The 19,545-nt window shown below is 38.8% G+C and overlaps 1 protein-coding gene across 5 annotated transcripts in view; it reads left to right on the top strand.

The window, feature by feature from the left end:
• The window catches only part of scn8ab (sodium channel, voltage gated, type VIII, alpha subunit b), a 52,696-nt gene extending 33,994 nt beyond the window's left edge, over positions 1 to 18,702 (top strand). For all 5 annotated transcript variants that reach the window (XM_016678579.1, XM_016678583.1, XM_016678581.1 and 2 more), the window contains exons 19-28: positions 1,558 to 1,675; positions 2,301 to 2,455; positions 3,224 to 3,397; positions 7,906 to 8,028; positions 10,945 to 11,229; positions 11,316 to 11,369; positions 11,449 to 11,586; positions 12,117 to 12,221; positions 12,306 to 12,576; positions 13,247 to 18,702. In XM_016678579.1, the coding sequence (XP_016534065.1) occupies positions 1,558 to 1,675; positions 2,301 to 2,455; positions 3,224 to 3,397; positions 7,906 to 8,028; positions 10,945 to 11,229; positions 11,316 to 11,369; positions 11,449 to 11,586; positions 12,117 to 12,221; positions 12,306 to 12,576; positions 13,247 to 14,400 (2,577 nt within the window). In that variant the 3' untranslated portion in view covers positions 14,401 to 18,702. The remainder of the gene's footprint in view (positions 1 to 1,557; positions 1,676 to 2,300; positions 2,456 to 3,223; positions 3,398 to 7,905; positions 8,029 to 10,944; positions 11,230 to 11,315; positions 11,370 to 11,448; positions 11,587 to 12,116; positions 12,222 to 12,305; positions 12,577 to 13,246) is intronic.
• Positions 18,703 to 19,545: the final 843 nt, after the last annotated feature.

Here is a 19,545-nt window from a genome sequence, read left to right as displayed (position 1 = left end):
GAAAAATAACAAGGTTCTCATTTTGAGTTTCTGTAAAGCTTAGACCTGGCAATAATGATTTTGCCTGATTTTTGACTCAGAACAATTATATTAGAGGTATAAAAACAGCTCTGCTAATAGCTGTGAGCGATCATTAACTCCTCTTTTTTTAAGAGCAGAGGAAGCCACTGTAAGGTAATTTTATGATTATTTTTTATAAAAACGCATTTAAAACTGTCCTTTAAAGCTGTCCTCGGTATCTTATTTTAGCAATTAGCACTGTTAGTCCAGCTAGCATTACATATCCATCAGTCTTTGTGTATATATTTTTGACATTATTGGTCGTTTGCTTAAGTTTGATATTTCCAAAAGGTTGCCAACATTTAAGAATCCAGCAATTTTCTTACTCAGCAGAGGCTGAAAGCTCAAAATGAAACAAAGGAACTTCACCTGACCCCCTTTATCCTTACTGTCATCTGGTGAAAGTCTTGCTCTTATTGGGAATCTGAATGATTCACAGACATGTTTCTACGTGTAGAAATTATAATTGAATCCTTCAGCGTCCTCTGACCATATTTTCAACCCCTTGTTGGTCTTATAAATAGCTTCTTTTCTCAGGAACAACTTCCACATGTGTGGTGAATAAATTATTGGAGAAAACGTTTATTTTTGAGTTTCCAATCAGTATGTCACCGGTCAAGCTTAATCAAGCTGATCATTGATCAGGTGATTTCTCTGTGCATTGCTGAGAAAATATCACATTTGTTAAAATTTTATCCAAGGTCTGCAGAGTTGGTCTCGACTTGTAGATAAAAACACAAAGCTGGCGTGACATTTCAGAGCATCCATTTAGACAGGAATGCTGTTACACTGAACAGAAATGCTGAGTATGCAAACAAAGCAAAAAAAAAAAAAGAAGCCTGAGACAGACAGGGAGCAAGTCTGATGCTGAAATACTGCCATCTGTATGTTATGATGTACAAACAGCAAAAGCCAGGCCTAAAACCTGTAGGCATTTATAATATGCAGGTCACCTTCATTTGGTTCACAGTGGGACAAATTGAGATTATGCAGCTGCATCACGATTATTCCTGCAGCTGGTTCTTATACCATCAGTCACCTCAACTCATCCTCCCTGCACAGCATGCAGAAACAGAACACCCTGCAGAGGAGACGGAGCTGCTAGCAGAGGAAAAACTGTTAGCAGCTAACAGAACTATATATTTGAAAGTCTCATTGTGGATATTCTTTTGTTTTTATTTGGTTAACTTTTACAGTTTAGTCCATTACTTCATAGCAAATGAGTCATTCGTTGCTTACAGATCTGGATTTTTATAAACATAGAAATGAGCATCAGTAGCAATACAATCATGATTTATGTTTACATTTATACACAGATTGTTATTTTTTTAAACTTTACTAGAAAACTGTTAGTAGCACAGTTACATATTGAGACAATTGGGAAGTAGTACGTAAAAGTATTGTTCCCCTGCTGTGTGGCAGATAATATAGCTTCTGTATCGAATCAATTAGCTGAGCTTGTGTTTTAAAGAATGGGTTGATGTTTTTTTGTCATAGTTGGATGACACCAGTTCATCTGAGGGCAGCACGATAGACATCAAGCCTGACGTAGAGGAGGTGGCGGTGGTTGAAGTCGTGGAAGAGTATCTTGATCCTGATGCCTGCTGGACTGACGGTACGTGACGCTCAGCTTCTATCAGACTTTGTGGTTCAGATGTGAAACGAAACCTTAAAGAAAATGAAAGTCTGGAAGGTTGACACAACAGCAGCGTATCTTTAATGTGCGGTGGTGCTTTATAAACTAGCAACAGTATTTTAAAGTTTCTTCCCTGAACTGCAGGGAGCCGGTGTAGAGACTTTAGAACTGGGTTTAACTTCCTGGATGCAGAGCATTCTGGATTGCAGTGATCATTGAGACTTTAGATAAACACATGGTTGAGTTCCTCTGGATCTCGCTTTACTCTTTAATCCTGGAAATGTTCTTCAGGTGATAGAAGGCCGACTTTGTAGCTATCTTTATGTGTCTCTGAATATTCAGGTCTGACTTCATCACTACTCCCAGATTTCGGACCTGATCACTCGTTTCTAGCTGTATTAACCAAAGCTGTACATAATAGGGCATTTGAAATAATAAAAAAAATCTTACATACAAATACTTACATTAAATATGTAAATAAATACATGTTTTTATGCTTCTGTTTTTATTTTTCAGTAATTTATCAACCACAAAATAAAGCAAATGTTATAACTGCTATAAATTATATATATATATATATTGAGATATTTCATTAATCACGCAGAGTGTGTGGCCAAATACAAGTGCTGCGATGTTCCCATCACTCACGGATGGGGAAAGCACTGGTGGTTCCTGAGGAAGACCTGCTACCTGATAGTGGAGCACAACTGGTTTGAGACCCTCATCATCTTCATGATCCTCCTCAGCAGTGGAGCTCTGGTAAAAGCACAAACACACCCTCCAAGGTCCTTTTCATCTCCTAAAAGTACTCAAAGATTACATTTGATAGCATAGATTATTATGAAGTGAATCAGACATAGTTAGTTGCCAGTTTATATTAAACTTTAATATGGGTGTAAAGAAAGAGCTGGGGAAGTAGATTGCAATAATAAGTGCATAAATACACGTTCATTTATGTGTGGTGAATATCACTGGCCTCTAAAGATGCAAGGGAGCATCCACGTCTCTTGCTTGTTTGCTGCAGCTCCTCTTGATGTTATAGTCCTTAATGGATGGCAAAGTGCTGTAATGCACCAACCTTTTAACCAAGAAGTTTCACCTTAGGTTTACAGCTTTCTGAAGGGAACAAAAAGGCCTCTGGAGTACATGTCATGCAGAGACTTGTCAGTCCTCATCTTTTATTTATCTCCCTTTCTCTTTATTATTTTTATGTTGTGTAAAGCTTCTGCTTTTATTGAAAACAAAGATTTGTCTCCAATGTCAGGTTCAAGTTAAAACCAGTAACTTGACTTACCCAGTTGATGACTGGAGGACAGGAAGTTGCATCTACCGCAGTATTTATTTAATAGCTTTTGTTGTGTCATGGTGCACAAGTAGCACCCTAAATGCTCTTTTTTTGCTTTACACTTTCTTTGGTCAGAAAGATTAAACAAGCTCCCTCAGCACTCAAGTTCAATACAAATACAAATGTCAGGAAATGGTTTTCACAATTAATCTTCTGTCCACTGTGATTCTGCTGCATTTCAGGCCTTTGAGGATGTGTATATTGAACAGAGGAAGACGGTGCGCATCATTCTAGATTACGCCGATCGAGTTTTCACCTACATCTTCATCCTGGAGATGTTGCTGAAATGGGTGGCCTACGGCTTTGTCAAGTACTTCACCAATGCCTGGTGCTGGCTGGACTTCTTCATTGTGGATGTAAGTACACTTATATTCTATCTGGTGATGTTAAGCCAGTTTATTTTTTAATCTCCACCATGAGGGGATTTCAGAAAACGCATATCATGGGTTAGTTTAAGATTATAACAATATTTCACATTATAAATTCAGTTACACAGCAAATTTGGAAGTGTTCCATCAACTCCTACAGAGTTAAATTCAACACTTTGAAAGTGTCTGTATTGGTCCACTCTGGATGGTGTAGAAGTTACACTTTTGAAAGTGTTATTTGTGATAGAGTTGAATCAACACTCACAGTAGTTGAAATCAAATACACTTCAGTGTTAATCTACTCAACAACTAGTGTATATTGTCAAAAGTTAACACTATGAACGTGTTAATGTAACACAGAAGTGTAAAGTATATATTAACATAGAAATCTGAGTTTTGAAATACTACTGGCAGGGTATGCTGTGGATTTTCAGATTTCAACAGAAGAGGTCTTTCCTTTGCAGTTCTCATCAGATGTTTTAAAGACAATTTGGATTCCTGAAGGCTTGTTCTGCCTCCCATGTGGTCCCCTGTAGGTCCAGGCTGGGGGCCTGCTGCATCCCCTATCCTATCTGTTGCTCCTTCCCTGATGTGATGTCACAAATATGTTACAATTGTGGGAGGAACTGTCTGATGTTGATTTCTAAATCAACAGCAGACTGAGTGTTGATTTAGACTGTTGGTGTTAATTTAGAAATCAACACTGGACTGAATTGCTCTTTGTTTAACTCTTTGGGACTCTTTAGTGAGTGTTAGGGAAACTAACACTCACTAACACTCATGTTGTTGAATTAACACTGTATTTTTAACATACAACACTTCCACTGGAAATCTGACACTTCTGAATTTGCTGTGCACCAGAACTTATTGGCAATAAATATTTCAAAACACATCTAAGGTTATTAAATGATTTTAGTAATAACTTTGATTTTGAATGTCTTGTTTTTCATTGTTGTTCATAATTTTTTTCCCATCAGTTTAAAAAAAATGTAATAATCAACATTAAAAAGTCTGATGAAGCTGAATAAAGCAACATGTTTCGAGTCTACAGGAACTTGTTGTTCTACGTTGAACAAAAGTAGCCCAAGAATTGCACCTTGTGGTACCCCGCGTCATCTTTGTTTGTTCCACAAAATGTTTCTTCCCTACTAAGTAAGACGTAAATAAATTTAGCTCAGAACAAGACAAACCCACTCCGATCAGCCTCATAAAATCCAGCTTTAGAGATATCAGCACAAATGTTTGACAAGCATCGCTGTACGATATTTGATCCTTCTCTGTTCAGATGCAGTTGTGTGGGTGAAAATCTACCAGGACAAAACGGAAGAAATGGTTTTTCAATTTTTCTGAAAGCAACAAATTTGTAGCAATGCTGCATTTCAGTGTTCTTGAACATAATGCTAGATTATAATTAATAACTATAATTAGTATTGAGGTACTCAGGTTAGGATTTCTTTGTTTAAAGAAATAAGTTTCATCCCCAATTTTAAGTTCTTATGTTTTATTTCTAACCCTTCTGATGAACCTTTTCATTTTAGTCAAGGTCCAAATTCATCCTCTGTTTGCTGAACTACAGATCTTAACTGTAAAACTCTTTTTTTTCTTGATGGCTGTCAGATTGTTATGTTGTGTTATATATATGGATGTGTGACAGTGTTGGATGTCAGGTTTCAGGTGAGGCACAGAGAAAAGAGAGGATGGACAGAGAGAGAGAGAGACTCCAGACCATTTTTTAATTCACTGAAGCAGTTTGTAGAGCTGGATATTGTTTTTAACCTTTATTTACTTTTATATTGTCCTTGTTTACGAAATACCCAAACTTTCACTGTTGCTCACTGGCAAATCTGTCAGTGCAAAAATGAAGAAAACTTATGATTTGAGCTAATATGAGACTTTTTTGAGTCCAGATATCTGCTGACATTGCTTAAGGACTCACCTACAGTTCACAGCAAAGTGAACTATAGGTAAACATAGAATATTAATTAATATACTAAATAAGCTCAGTATATTAATTTTACAGACACAAATATTAAATAACTGCTGCTGCACAGAAATATGAAATTGTTGGTTATTCTCAAATATATTGTAGGAGATGTTATTGTACTTCATAATCTTAGCTGAGAGGGCCCAAAGACGGAGCCTTGGGGGACCCCTAACGCAATCTCTCTTTCCTCAGATTTAAGTATGCTTGTTTTATTGTTCTAATAACTTCTCACTGTTAAAAAAGTACACCATCTTTCAGTTCTAGGGTTTTAACGTATAAATGACCTGGTCTTCACCCGATTTTACAGTTGCTGAAATCTTACGTCAGCTGCACAAAACCACACACCACATATTTATTCATGTCATGTATTTTGAAACAAAAGTGAAAGTCCCAGGAATACTAAGCAAACCCTGAAAAACCCTAAAAAAAAGAAGGTGTGCTTAATTTTACTTTGACTGGAATACAGATAACCTAGAAATGTGCACAACTTGAACCTGCTGCCAAGTATCTGTTAGTAATTGTAGTTCATTGTTTGCAGTCCAGTTGATTTTTGTTCTGTGTCTTTTTGTTGTTTTGTTCAGTTTTTAATGCCAATGTCTGAATGCCAGTTTGGTTTGTGTCTGTTTTTTTTTTTTTTTTTGTCCCAGATTAGTAAATCTAACTCAAGAGGAAGAAATTACCAATACAACCTGTGTGTCCTTCCCTGCCAAAAGACGGAAATGTTCCCTACTCATTTTTCATACTTCTTTGTATTTCTGTTCAAGGGTAAATCCAAAGTTGCACTCTACTATGAGTCGGCTTTTAATATCTTTGATTGTCTGTTTGTGACAAATCCAGATTAAAGACTGTAATCTGATCCCACAGCATGGGACGGGATTCCCACCGGACAAACATAACGGGGACTGGGTGACGGGGTGTTGTGGTTGTATGGTTCTCCCTCCCACTACTGAAACCTCATTTAACAAATGAACTGTTAAAATTACCAATATGTCTTCAACCTGCAGGCATCTGAAAACCAACAATAAGCGTGTGTTGGCACCAGAATAAGGTGTCTGGCATCGGCAAAGAGGATCGGGTAAATTTTGTCATGGGCGCAGTCCACGCACACAACTCTAACAAACAAGTAATATCTTTATTGCTGTGAGGGATTGCTGCAACAAAGAAATAATCAGCCAAGTGCAGCAAGCTTCTTTACTTCTTGTATTGAATATGTAATAATATAGGAAACTACAGTAGGACTTGCAATAAATAGCACATTCTTCATCACAAATGACTAAATTTGGGTGAAATATATATTCAAAAGAGTACTCAGAAGAGAGAAAGAGAGAATGGGTTGTCTATATATTAAATTTAGCAAAGTTTATTTTGTAGTAATTAAGAGTTTGATCCATTTTGCTTTTGATAGACAGATGAGGGTTTTCATGTTCACAAAAAAGACAATTTATTTCTTGACCAAAGAAACTGAAAGTAAAATTATGAGCTCTCAAATGCGAGGTCCGTCACATGAACGCGTCGTTTTAATGTGTTTATGCACAGCACTGGCTGTACCTACGTCTACAAGCTATAAGTTCAGGTTAAAATTTGAGTCCAGTAGGCAAACACATTGATTCAACAATAAAAACCTTAAGAGGGGCGCAAAACAAGAGAATGACCAGTCATTGTGGCTGCTGCACTTTATGAAGGTGGCTGTAATTATACAAAGCTGATGCATTACTAGTTACGTCACATCCTGTAAATACGACTCGGTCCTTTGCCCTGACACTGACCTGTCCTCTCTCTCACAGCAGGTTCCAATAACTTTGTCTCTCTTTAAGCTAAGAGAGACATTGTGCACCTCAGAAGGGGGACAGAGAGGTCGGTGTTTGGGGGTCCAGGGTAAGGTTTGTGTGCTGTTTTGGGGATCCTACTTTCACAGGTTACCCTCTCTCTTCTAACCCTGAAAGTTGTCCTCAACCTCCTGCGTTCTCTCTCTCTCTGTGTCTTTCTCTCTCCCTCTCTCTCCCTTCTTTGAGTGAAATGCCCGCTGGTGTTGGTACTGTTTTTGTACTGTGTACTGTGTGTTATATTATCGTGTCACATTGATTTTGAGTGTTTCGTGAACACATCTCTCCTCCGATTTTGTCCCTTTGTTGGACTCTCTTCTCTTCCTCTCACTGTGTCAACCACAAGTTTCTTTCCAGGTGTGCTCACTGTGCTGTTAAGCTGGTTGTCACGCTAGACTGGCTTGCCAAAACTAAACCAAACACAAACATGAGGTTTTAAACAAGGGGGAAAAAAACTAACTCTGGGTAAACATTACTGACCATTTCCTTTTTACTGTTTGGACCTTTATGTTGTAGAAGTATTCCTACACATAAAGGAGTTATTTTTGTACTCTGTATATAATCATTTAGCCATCCTTACAGTTGATTTAGGGCCAACTTTCTCTCTATATCCCTTCTAACTGTGTGGCGACTTTCTTCTTCTTCTTCTGCCTCTGTCTTTCCTTCTCCTTCTGTCCCTATCTGTGTAGGTGTCTATAGTCAGCCTTATAGCTAATGCTTTGGGCTTCTCCGATCTAGGCCCGATTAAATCACTCAGGACACTGAGGGCCTTGAGACCCCTCAGGGCCCTGTCACGTTTTGAAGGGATGAGGGTAAGACCTAAGATTCCAGGCAGCTGCTCCTTTTGCATGCCGATTTAACAAAAAGCATCAACGCATGCTAGAAATGGCAAAAAAAAAAAAAAAAAACCTTGAAAATCTATAAGGGGAATTTTTGCAGTAACCCTTTTAATAGGCAAGAAGCTTTTTTGCATGGATTAAGATCATCTCAGATGGTTTAATACATCTGATTTGATTTATCATATTTCATTTCATATATGATAAATTTAGCGTTCTGTTAAAGCTCCTAGTGATTAAGTATTTGTAGAAAATATGACCCACTCTAAAGATATCTTGCTCTGACCTACCTGAATGATGCAGCAAAATAAAAAAATAAAAAAGTCAGCTCTGATTGGTGCTAGCTGAGAAACAACTAGAGGCTGGCGTGAACTGTCGCATCAAAACCTTAAATTCAAATTCAAGATGAAATAAACACAATCTGGTCTTCCTAAAGTACTCAGACAAATTAACTCACAATGCCCCTCAAAGTGTTCGTGTTGTTTCAGCTTTTTTCACCTTACAACCAGAAACTTGTGATTTGTTTCGTTATAATTTTATGGGATAGACCAAACCAAAGTAGAAATAACGGATAGAAAATCAGTTTGTCTGAAGTGTGGTGTGCATTTGTTTTCAGACCCATCTGCTGTGATATCCCTAAAGAAAATACAGTGCAACATCTATTTCATAGAAGCCTCTTTAAAACAATATATAGCAGTATTGTCTGAAATACATATGCTACCATGCTGGAATTCCTTATTTTGATTTGATTGGTAATTTTTCATCCAACGGATACTCTGATTGGACGGAAAAGGCCTGTCTGTGTTTGGTGTGTTTTTGTACCATTTATTGATTTAGTGGGGAACAAATACAAATTCCTGCCACACTTTTCAGATTTCTATTTGTAAATACAGCTCTTGAAAAAAATGAAGAGCCCACTGCATTGAAAACCTGCAGTTTTCAATGTTGGTGGAAAAACAGTTAGTTTTTCCACCAACTGTTCGTTTCTGAACTCTTCCTGAGTTAAAACATTAATATTGTTGTTTCCAAATAAACATGAACTTTTGTTCTTTGCATTATTTGAGGTCTGACAGCTCTGCATCTTTTTTAATTATTTTTGACCAATTCTCATTTTCTGCATATAAATAAATACTAAATTTTTGCTTGTAATTTCAGAGGTATGTTGTCAGTAGTTCATAGAATAAAAGAACAATGTTCATTTTACTCAAACATTTGCCTACAAAAGGAAGTAAAATCAGAGAAACTGGCCATCTCAAGTGGTCTCTAAATTTTTTCCAGAGCTGCAAGTTAACATACTTTGCTCTACTTTGTGTTGGTCTATCACATAAAATCCCAACAAAAGACGTGTTTTGTGGTTGTCATGTGGTGAAATATGAAAAGTATTAGAAGGATATATCTGATGTGACTCCATATTAAAATCTTTGGTGAGTTTTACAGTATCTCCTCATGTTATTAGGGAATCTAAAACTTTCGTCTCCTGTTATAACTATCGTCACTTTTGAGCGGCACTTGATTTGTGTGATGGCTCCGATCAGCCTCTGGTTGTTGTCTGGCAGAATACAAAAAGTCCTGCCCGTGTCTGGGCTCAGCATCCTGACTTTTGCTCTGCCTGAGGTGTCCTGTTACCTGATCTTATCACAGTTTGGCTTTGGCATTGTCACACTGGAAGATCAACAAACTTCTGGTTGCATACCCCCCCTCCCTTCCCCTGCCATCTTTGCTTATCACTCTTCAGTGATTTCTCATCACTATGGTTTTCATCATCACACTTTTGCTATTATATTAACAGTGCATTGACTCTTTTAATATGATATTGGGCTGAAGAAAAAAAAATGCAAAAAGAGGGAAAAAAAAGTGATATTATGTTTATAGTTTTGGTTTGTTTGGCTTTTCGTATTCATGGCACCTCTGTATGTAGAAATGCACATTCATGTATTCACCTGTGAAGGCTTCAATCCCTTCCTGCTATTTTTATAGATTTGTTCCTTTTCACATGAGATGATGATTTAATTTGTCAAATTATCTTGGCATATATTCCATTGGGACTGTTAGAGATTATATTTACACACCCAATTAGTCTTTCGTACATATATTTAAACATCAACATAGAACATTTGAAATTGGTTCGGAGGAGTGTAACAAAACGATATGGCACGAAACGTCCGTAAGAAGCTTTTGATCTAGTGTAAAAACAATTTAATAAATCAAATTGCAGTTAAAGACAAACTTGTCAAAAGTTTCACACCCTTTAAACAAATGCTAGGAGACGGCAAGCCTTCAAAATGTCATGTTTAACTTTACATCAAAGTTAATGTGTCACATGTGAAATCCAGTCCGAAACTCATTTTTGCTGTTTCTTAGTTAACAGATATGTTTTTTTTCTACATGCGGTTATCTGTTTTCATATTTTTATTTATGCTTTTTCATAAATGTTTTAGAAATATTTATTTCATATTTATGCTTTCTATATTCCTTTTGCTTTACTTATATTCTTGTTAATAATAATAATTTGTGCATTTTGTAGAATTATTGTTGCTTTACGTAATTTTATCTTATTCATGCTTTCCCTAACTCTTTCATTTCACATCTGTTTACATTTATTTCAGTCACAATTACGTTTTGCATTTGTTTTGTGACGCAGAAGATGTCTGAAAACGCTTCTTCTCTTTTTGTTTAATTTTTACTGCGAGTTAAAACTTGGCTCCAGTATTGCGTGTTGTCCTGCTCAGTATTGTTACACTCCCTATCAGTGCATCACGAAAGGGTTTAGCAATCACCAAAACACCTCTTGTGTGAGAAGAGAGTGTGCATTTCTCTGTGTGTGTTGATGTTGATGTGCAGCTGCAGTGCGACTGTCGGTCCACAGTTTTGTTTCCTCACGGCTCTCTGCAGGTTGTGGTGAACGCCTTGGTGGGCGCCATACCCTCCATCATGAACGTGCTGCTTGTGTGCCTCATCTTCTGGCTCATCTTCAGCATCATGGGTGTTAACCTGTTTGCCGGGAAATACTACTACTGCTTCAACGAGACGGCTGAAGCGTACTTTCTGCCGAATGACGTCAACAATAAAACCCAGTGCTTTGAGCTGATTAACAGTAATTACACTGAAGTCCGGTGGAAAAACGTGAAGATCAATTTTGACAACGTGGGTGCAGGATATCTTGCACTTTTGCAAGTGGTAAGAAAGCTTTTCTATTTGGGGAAACTTTTTTTTCCCTCTTGCAAATTTTAAATCTAACTTCTTGTTGTCCACCTGTTTCACAGGCAACTTTTAAAGGTTGGATGGACATTATGTATGCAGCAATAGATTCCAGAAAGGTACGCTTCTGCAGCTCTGACTGTTTGTACTCCACTTCACGGTTTAGAATAACTTCAATGTGCTTTTGCCATCTCACAGGTGGAAGACCAGCCTGTCTATGAGGACAACCTCTACATGTACATCTACTTTGTCATATTCATCATCTTTGGCTCCTTCTTCACCCTGAATCTCTTCATTGGTGTCATCATCGATAATTTCAATCAACAGAAGAAAAAGATAAGAACTGTTTTCTTTATCTTTCTTTACACACCACTCCGTCAGAGAGCAGTGTGTGTGAATTAGAGAGGAGTACTGCCTTATAGAGAAGATCTGCAGCTGGCATCCATGGTAGAGATGTGCAAAAAACATTATTATAATTACAAAAGCTGTAGTAGCATAATCTGACACTAATCACTGTATAGATGTTGGCTCTTCTAAAAACTTTTGTGTCATATAGCGTGCATGGGAAAAAAATACCATCCGCTGAAACCAAGTGACACTTTTGATGCAAAAGGGGAACAAGTGAAAAAAGTTACTTATTGTGTTGCGGTTTTTTTTTATGAGGCAGAGATATAACAGATGTTAAAATTAATCCTCTCCTAAAGTGGAGTGTGGCTGATATTTACCAAGCAGTTTCTCCTAATCGTGTAAACTATCAGTCATGTTGTTCTTTGGCCACTTTTTCTGTCAACACGTTTCAATGTAATTCTTGAATAAGTAGCTTAGGCCTCTGCAGATTGTAACCAAACTGTTTTTGTCCCCTTTACTTTGGAGGTCAGGATATCTTCATGACAGAAGAGCAAAAGAAATACTACAATGCAATGAAAAAACTCGGGTCAAAGAAACCACAGAAACCAATACCAAGGCCTCAGGTAGACATTGCTGCTCTTGTCACCTGCAAACAAATTCATACTTCCTCCAGAAATAATCATTTTTCTTCTCTCCGTTTTCTACAGAACCAAATCCAAGGAATGGTGTTTGACTTTGTGACACAGCAGGTGTTTGACATTTCCATCATGATCCTCATCTGCCTCAACATGGTCACCATGATGGTGGAGACCGACGATCAGTCAGAAGAAACGGAGGTCGTGCTTTACTGGGTCAACTTCGTGTTCATCGTGGTTTTCACCGGCGAGTTCCTCCTCAAGCTGTTTGCGCTGCGCCACTATTACTTCACCAATGGCTGGAACATCTTCGACGTGGTGGTGGTCATCCTCTCCATTGTGGGCAAGTATTCAGGAAATGCTTTGTGTGAATGAAGGAAAACCAAGAGTTTGCTTGAGTGTAGCCTAAACACTACCCATTCAAATGGGCTAAAAAGGCAGTTTATAGACAGTGATAAATAGGAACTTATGCAACTTGAGTCTTTTTTTTATCGTAATTATTTAACTTCTCTACATCTGTATCCAGAGTTTTAATTAATCTGGTAATTTAAAAAAAAAAGATGGATAAAGACAAAGACAAAACTGGGTTTGCAGCTTTCACAACTAGAACTGAAGGATTTATTTGAATATGAAGAAAACTCATCATTTCTGAAAGGAGTTTTGCAGTTTTTAGTTGACATGGTTTGATTTTGAGGCTAATGTGTCTTTAGCACATAAAGAGCAAGAACAAATCTAGCTCTCTCTGGTGTTTACAGTAAAATAAATGTTTCTCCTAAGATACCAAACACATGCATGCTATGGTGTATACATATTTAGGTAAGTAATAATTAAGGTAGTGAGTAAATAAATTCAATAAATAGCACTACATAAACAAAAAAATGGAGGTGAAATACAGAAGACTGCCTAAAAACAGTGCATTGTCGTCTTTGTGAAATTTCTCTCTGAATTAACATGTTTTGTAAAAATTGTGACACTTTAACCAAGCGTGTTTGGTCTCTTCCTTGTAACCTCAGGTATGTTTCTGGCTGACCTGATCGAGAAGTACTTTGTGTCGCCGACACTCTTCAGGGTGATCCGTCTGGCTCGTATCGGCAGGATCCTGCGTCTCATCAAGGGCGCCAAAGGAATCAGAACTCTGCTGTTCGCCCTCATGATGTCGCTCCCCGCCTTGTTCAACATCGGCCTCCTGCTCTTCCTGGTCATGTTCATCTTCTCCATCTTTGGCATGTCCAACTTTGGCTACGTGAAACACGGGGCCGGCATCGACGACATGTACAACTTTGAGACGTTTGGAAACAGCATGATCATCCTGTTCATGATCACCACGTCGGCAGGTTGGGACGGCCTTCTGCTGCCCATCCTCAACTACCCGCCGGACTGCGACCCGCTTTTAGAGAACGCCGGCACGCCCGCAACCGGAGACTGTGGCAACCCGTCCGTGGGCATCTTCTTCTTTGTCATGTACATCATCATTTCTTTCCTAATCGTGGTCAACATGTACATTGCCATCATCCTGGAGAACTTTAGTGTGGCCACGGAGGAAAGCGCAGACCCACTCAGTGAGGACGACTTTGAGACCTTTTATGAAATTTGGGAGAAATTTGACCCTGATGCCTCCCAGTTCATTACGTATGCCAAGCTTTCTGACTTTGCCGACGCGCTTGAGCACCCGCTGCGTGTCCCCAAGCCCAACACCATTGAGCTGATCGCTATGGACATGCCTATGGTGAGTGGAGACCGCATCCACTGCCTGGACATCCTGTTTGCCTTTACCAAGCGAGTGCTGGGCGACAGCGGGGAGCTGGACATGCTCAGGCAGCAAATGGAGGAGCGCTTTGTGGCTGCCAATCCCTCTAAAGTCTCCTATGAGCCGATTACCACCACTCTGAGGCGAAAACAGGAGGACGTGTCTGCGAGGATCATCCAGCGGGCCTACCGCTCCCACCTGGCCTGGCGGGGATTTGTGTGCAAGCGCAAACCGGCCAACAACAAAGCCGAGAACCAGGAGCAAGAAAAGAAGGAGGGCACTCCATCCACTGCCTCCCTGCCTTCTTATGACAGTGTGACCAAACCTGAGAAGGAGAAGCAGGACGACAACAACGAGGGCAGGGGAGAGAGGAAAGAGAGGGGCAGAAACCAAAAAGACATCAGGGAGTCTCAGTGTTAGGCTGGGGAAGGGGTGACGAATAACCACATTAATAACAGTACAGATTTAACTAATGTAACTTCAAGCAGAGTGAGAGAAAACTCACCCACACAGATGTACAGATTATTTCATTTGCAAGTCAGAAAAAAAAATAGTCCTCAATAATTTTGTTTACAGACTTCATTCCTATACGGATGCGGAGCGGGGCGAGAAACGACTGAACTTTAGTCAAACCAAACATAATCAGCATTCTGTGTGGCACTCTTATATCAACACAACCGATCCTAATGAAAAGGGGAAAGGAAGACAGAAGAGGGGGAAAATCCAACGTTTTTCCACCAAGTAACTCTACACCAAGAGGCTGGAAGGCAAAAACGGGAATCCAGCGCCGTGTGGCTGCAGATGACAAGGAAGCTGCTCGGTCTTTCAGCAGTCAAAGTGGTTCTGTGTCAGTGTGTAGAGACACAAGCGACAGACTCACTCTATGAGCAAACAGAGGGATGACTGGTGAGTGAGAGAAAGACAAACTGAGAGTCTAAAGTATTTTCTCTTGTTTTATTAAAACTAGAATTTTTTTTTTGTCTTTTTGAGCAGCAAAAAATGCAAACCGAGAAACAAACCAACAAAAAAAAAGAAAAAAAAAAGAAAAAAAAGAACAATATTCAAACAGTTTGCCCATGTCGGTCAACTACTCACATTGTCTTTGTTACACCCACATACAAAAATGCTTTATTTTACATGGGCTTTTTGCACCAAATTGGTTAAAGGGTCTGTTTATTAACAGGGGTTCAACTCGGGGCCAAGGGCTTCCATTTACTCAGAAAGATTTCCAGACAAATACATAAATAATTGTGCTTGTTCAATGCATAGAAATGACTTGCATGAAGGCATGTTTTGATCAGAAATCTTGCATGAATTATCATAGTCCACAAGACACTAATACGCAGACTTCACCGGCGGCTTGATGATCCGTACGATCGAGGCGTTTCTTTTGGTCAAAATTTTAAGAGTTTTGGAGGTAATTTCTTCAACAAAAACAAGCGGTATGTGGGTTGATCGGCTAAAACTGATTTCATCATTTGACACATTTCAGATGTTTAATCTATAAACAGTAGAATAAAACACCACCTCAATGTGTGAAATGCAAGCACTTTCTTTGCTGCTCGGAAGATTTTGGGTGTGTAAGACGAAGAAAAAGACGTCCGAGTGGATCAATGGACTGAAATGTTTCGTTTGGACTGGAATGTTTTAAGGAAGCTTGAAAAGCGTATGTTTATCATTTGTATGCTCCTGTCTAATGTTTCGCATCATCTGCCTTTTTACTTTAACGCGAGCAGGAGTCTAACTGTCCGCTGTTTTGGCAAACCCTTTTGCGATTCTTGTTTTTTTTTTTGTTTTTTTTTCTCTAACCTTTATAAAAAGGGCTCGGAAGAGTTTGGAGTCTCGTTTTAAACGGTTTTATTCGCTAATGTAAATGTTTGTTTTCTTCCCTGGTGTAATGCTGATGTTTCAGAGGGCAATGAGGCTTATATTACAGTTTTATAAACCACGTCAAGCCGAGAGGAAAGCTGTTGTTTTGTGCTGAAAGGTATGTTTGGGGTGTTCAAAGTGAGCGATGTAAACTCATGAGTGGGTGATGAGAACATTGTGTGTGGAGAAGCCAAAGAGATCTGCCTTGTAATCCCTTGTTGTCCTTTACCGATGGAGTGGGACTGCCCATTCTGTTTTTGTTTTTTTTTCTTCTGCTGTCGTTATCAGACAGAGAGACCCTAGAAATGTATGCAATGCTTGAAAAATCCTTCCCTTTTTCTCAGGAGATATAATAGATGTATTATTAAGAGCTCTGCAACAAAATGCAATTGAATGTGGCGGGAGTATCATTATATGTAAAATCATGTTTAATCGTTTCTGTTTTGTGCCACTCTTGGGGGACAGTGACTCTTGGCCGTCTCAGTCCAACAGCCACCTCGGTCGGGTTGGGGGGCGTCATTTAATGCTTCCTGCTTCAGATGCTTTGCCAACAAAAGGCTAGAGGCGCCACAGTGACCAGGCGGCATGACCCGCTTATAACCAGTGGCGTATTTATGTTTGGGGCCATTTCAGTGTGGATTGAAATAATTGAATACAAAAAAAAAAAATAAAAAATTCACCCCGATTGTAAAACATAGGTCACAAGAGGAGATGTCACAAGAGTGAGTTGGGATTTGTTGGGTTTTTAACAGCACAGAGGTAGAAGTGGAAAAGCCCCAAATGTAAGCAGGAGTTTTGAGCTTCTCATTTTCCATTTTCCTTCATGTCGCTTACCTGTCAAAAGAAAATCATACCAAATAACCGACAGAGCACCGGATGCATTTCTTCTTATGGTACTGTGAACCTGAGCACCACAACCCGGAGCACTTCCTGCTGTGCAGCGATGTCACTTCCCTGTTTGTGAATAAGCCCCGCCCCCCCCCTCATCCGTTATTTCCCATGCTCCAGCTGCTGCATGAGATCTCCAGAACCAGTGTGGGTGTCAACTTGAACCAAATAAAAATCTGAATGACAAGCATAAAGCTATCACCGTGCATTTTCTCCAACATCTCCAAGATTTTTCTGATGGGGGGGAAAAAAATTTTAAAAATCGACTTTGCCATAAATAAATACACAAATTCATAAATAAATGCTCTTTAGGGCACAAACTGCAAAAGCTATCTTTTTTTAATGAACTATAGATAATGTAATATATCATTTTAAGCGCATGTGTAGTTTCTTTTTGTTTTTTTGTTGTTGCTTTTTTTTATTATTATTATTTTTGTAAATACAGGATTACCGTAAAGAAAAAAACTACAGCTATTAGTTTTAACTCTAAATACAAATAACCATAAATAGAATGGCTTCCAGCTGATGCCCCTTTGTCACTCTTGTTAGGCTGTGATGCATTGTTAAAAGGTGTAGATTTTTTTTGTGTCACTTTTCATAATAAAGAGGGAAATAAGTGAAAATAATCTATTAAAAAAACAGAAAATTGTGTGTAAAGCTGTATAAATCAAAATGCACATATTCAGAGCTGTGTTACATATATATTATATATATATTCTTTTATACCTATACATACATATACTTATACACACATATATATATATAAGTAGTATATATATGTGTATAGGTATATATATATATAAATACGTTAGAACCATGTCTGTAACTCAACTCTCCTGTCCACTCATGAGGTGACACCAGATCCACTGAGTGTAAGTGATCCCGCTTCTTTCTTTGTGTGGTACGCTCAGAGAATTTCCTAAAATCTGGCCTGCCCGGGACTTTCCCCAGTATCGAGTATCGGCCTACAATGCATGATGTTGTACTGGCTGCTTGCTGAGAATTGTGGAGCCTGCCTTGGTGAGAGGATTGCACTACCAGCATACCAAGCCCTACACACACACACATCGCCCCTCTCTCTTTTTTTTTTGTACGTGTGTGAACATGTCTTGCCCCTATAGTTTCCCCACTTTGTGTACACAGATGCAAAATGGCACACACACACACACGCACACACACACACCACAGACATGCATCCTCATTTTGGCCTTTTTGTAGACAACTGCTGTTTAACCAGATCACTTCAATTGCTTGCTGCAGCCCCTAACCCTTCATGTGCCCCCACCCTTAACCTTAACACATTTGCTGCAGCTTAGAGTCGATCCTTGATTTTTGCTGACACTTTTAATAAGGTATATCTAACAATTTAAGGATTAGTTGTCTTAACTGTCTGTAATGTTTGTTTATGGTGCAATATCTCTTAACGGCACGTGCCTTTTTAGCTTTCTATCAATAAAATCCTGCAACGAAGATCACCCTCAGAGCGAATCAAAAGCGGAGCATGACGACATGCTGAGTTCGAAGCGAACTGAAAACTCACCACCTATAGTGTAGACTGTCTGGACTAACATCGTGTAGAGTCTTGTAGGAAGTGCTCTCTCTCTCTCTGTGTTTTGTTGTGTTGCTGGCTCGTCAGCCGGGGAGACAACAGCTTGCCTTCTGTTTTACACTTCTGTTTTCTTTTCTTCTTTTTTCTTTTTTTTTTCCCAGAGGTTGGTTTATCAATCAGTATATGAGGCCATTGTTTTGTAGCATGACTGAGATGAATTTCTTCTCTTTGAAAATAGCTTAACTAAAAAGAAAAAAAAAAGAACAACTTTTGACTGTCATTTCTTTCCACTGTTACAGTCAAGAAAGAGGGTATATGTTGCACACCACATGGGACAATTAAGTGAGAAATTGGTGAAAGAATGTCTTCATTTGAGCACGAACCTATTTCCAAACAATAAAGCAGCCTTCCAGTTACTGTATCTGTGTGGCCCGTGTCGTTTTTGGGTGTAAAAAATCTTCCTTCTTTGGGATTTTATGTGATAGAGAAGCAGTAGTGCATCATTGTGAAGTGGAAGGAAAATAATGTTTTTTTTATTTTTAACAAAAATATTAAAGGAAACCACCTAACTGAGTCAGTTGATCATGACTCAGATTACACCAATTCCCCGAAGAACATCCTCCATCTCTGAATGGCCCCCTTACATAAACACACAGTCTACCTCTGCACTTCTCAGTTGCATTGAGTTAAGTATTCAGTCCACTTAACTCAATGCAATTAAAGACTTCAAATTAATCTCAACATAATTCCAGAATTTGGAGGTTTGTTAGAGAATATTAGAGAGCAAACATCATGAAGATCAAAGAACCCCGCAGACAGGTCAGAGATGAAGCTGCGGAGAAGTTTAAAGCAGAAATATGTCATAAAACAATAAACCAAAATTCTGAACATACCCGACGTTCAGGATGAAAGAGTTGCGTCATTCTCTTTCATCCAAAAATGGAAAGAGTATGACACAACTTGAAACCTAAACTGACAGCCTGCTATGATGGATATTGATGAGAGAGTCAGTCAAAAGATGTAACCATACAGTCAGAGCTATACAAATAGGAATGAAGGGTCCAGTCAAAGCCCACACCTTAATTCATTTCAAATCTTCTGGGAAAACCTGAAAATTTATGCTCACAAATGCTCTCCATCCAATCTGACTGAGCTTGAGCTATTTTGGCTAACAGACTCTGACTAGGCGAAACTGGAACAAACATGTAGCAACAGCTGGAGCAAATGCATTGAACACCACACTTTTCAGATTCTTGTGT

The sequence above is a fragment of the Poecilia formosa genome, unplaced genomic scaffold, assembly GCF_000485575.1.
Source record: "Poecilia formosa unplaced genomic scaffold, Poecilia_formosa-5.1.2 Scaffold186, whole genome shotgun sequence".
In the NCBI taxonomy this organism is placed as follows: domain Eukaryota; kingdom Metazoa; phylum Chordata; class Actinopteri; order Cyprinodontiformes; family Poeciliidae; genus Poecilia; species Poecilia formosa.
This window is presented reverse-complemented; position numbering and strand designations above follow the sequence as displayed.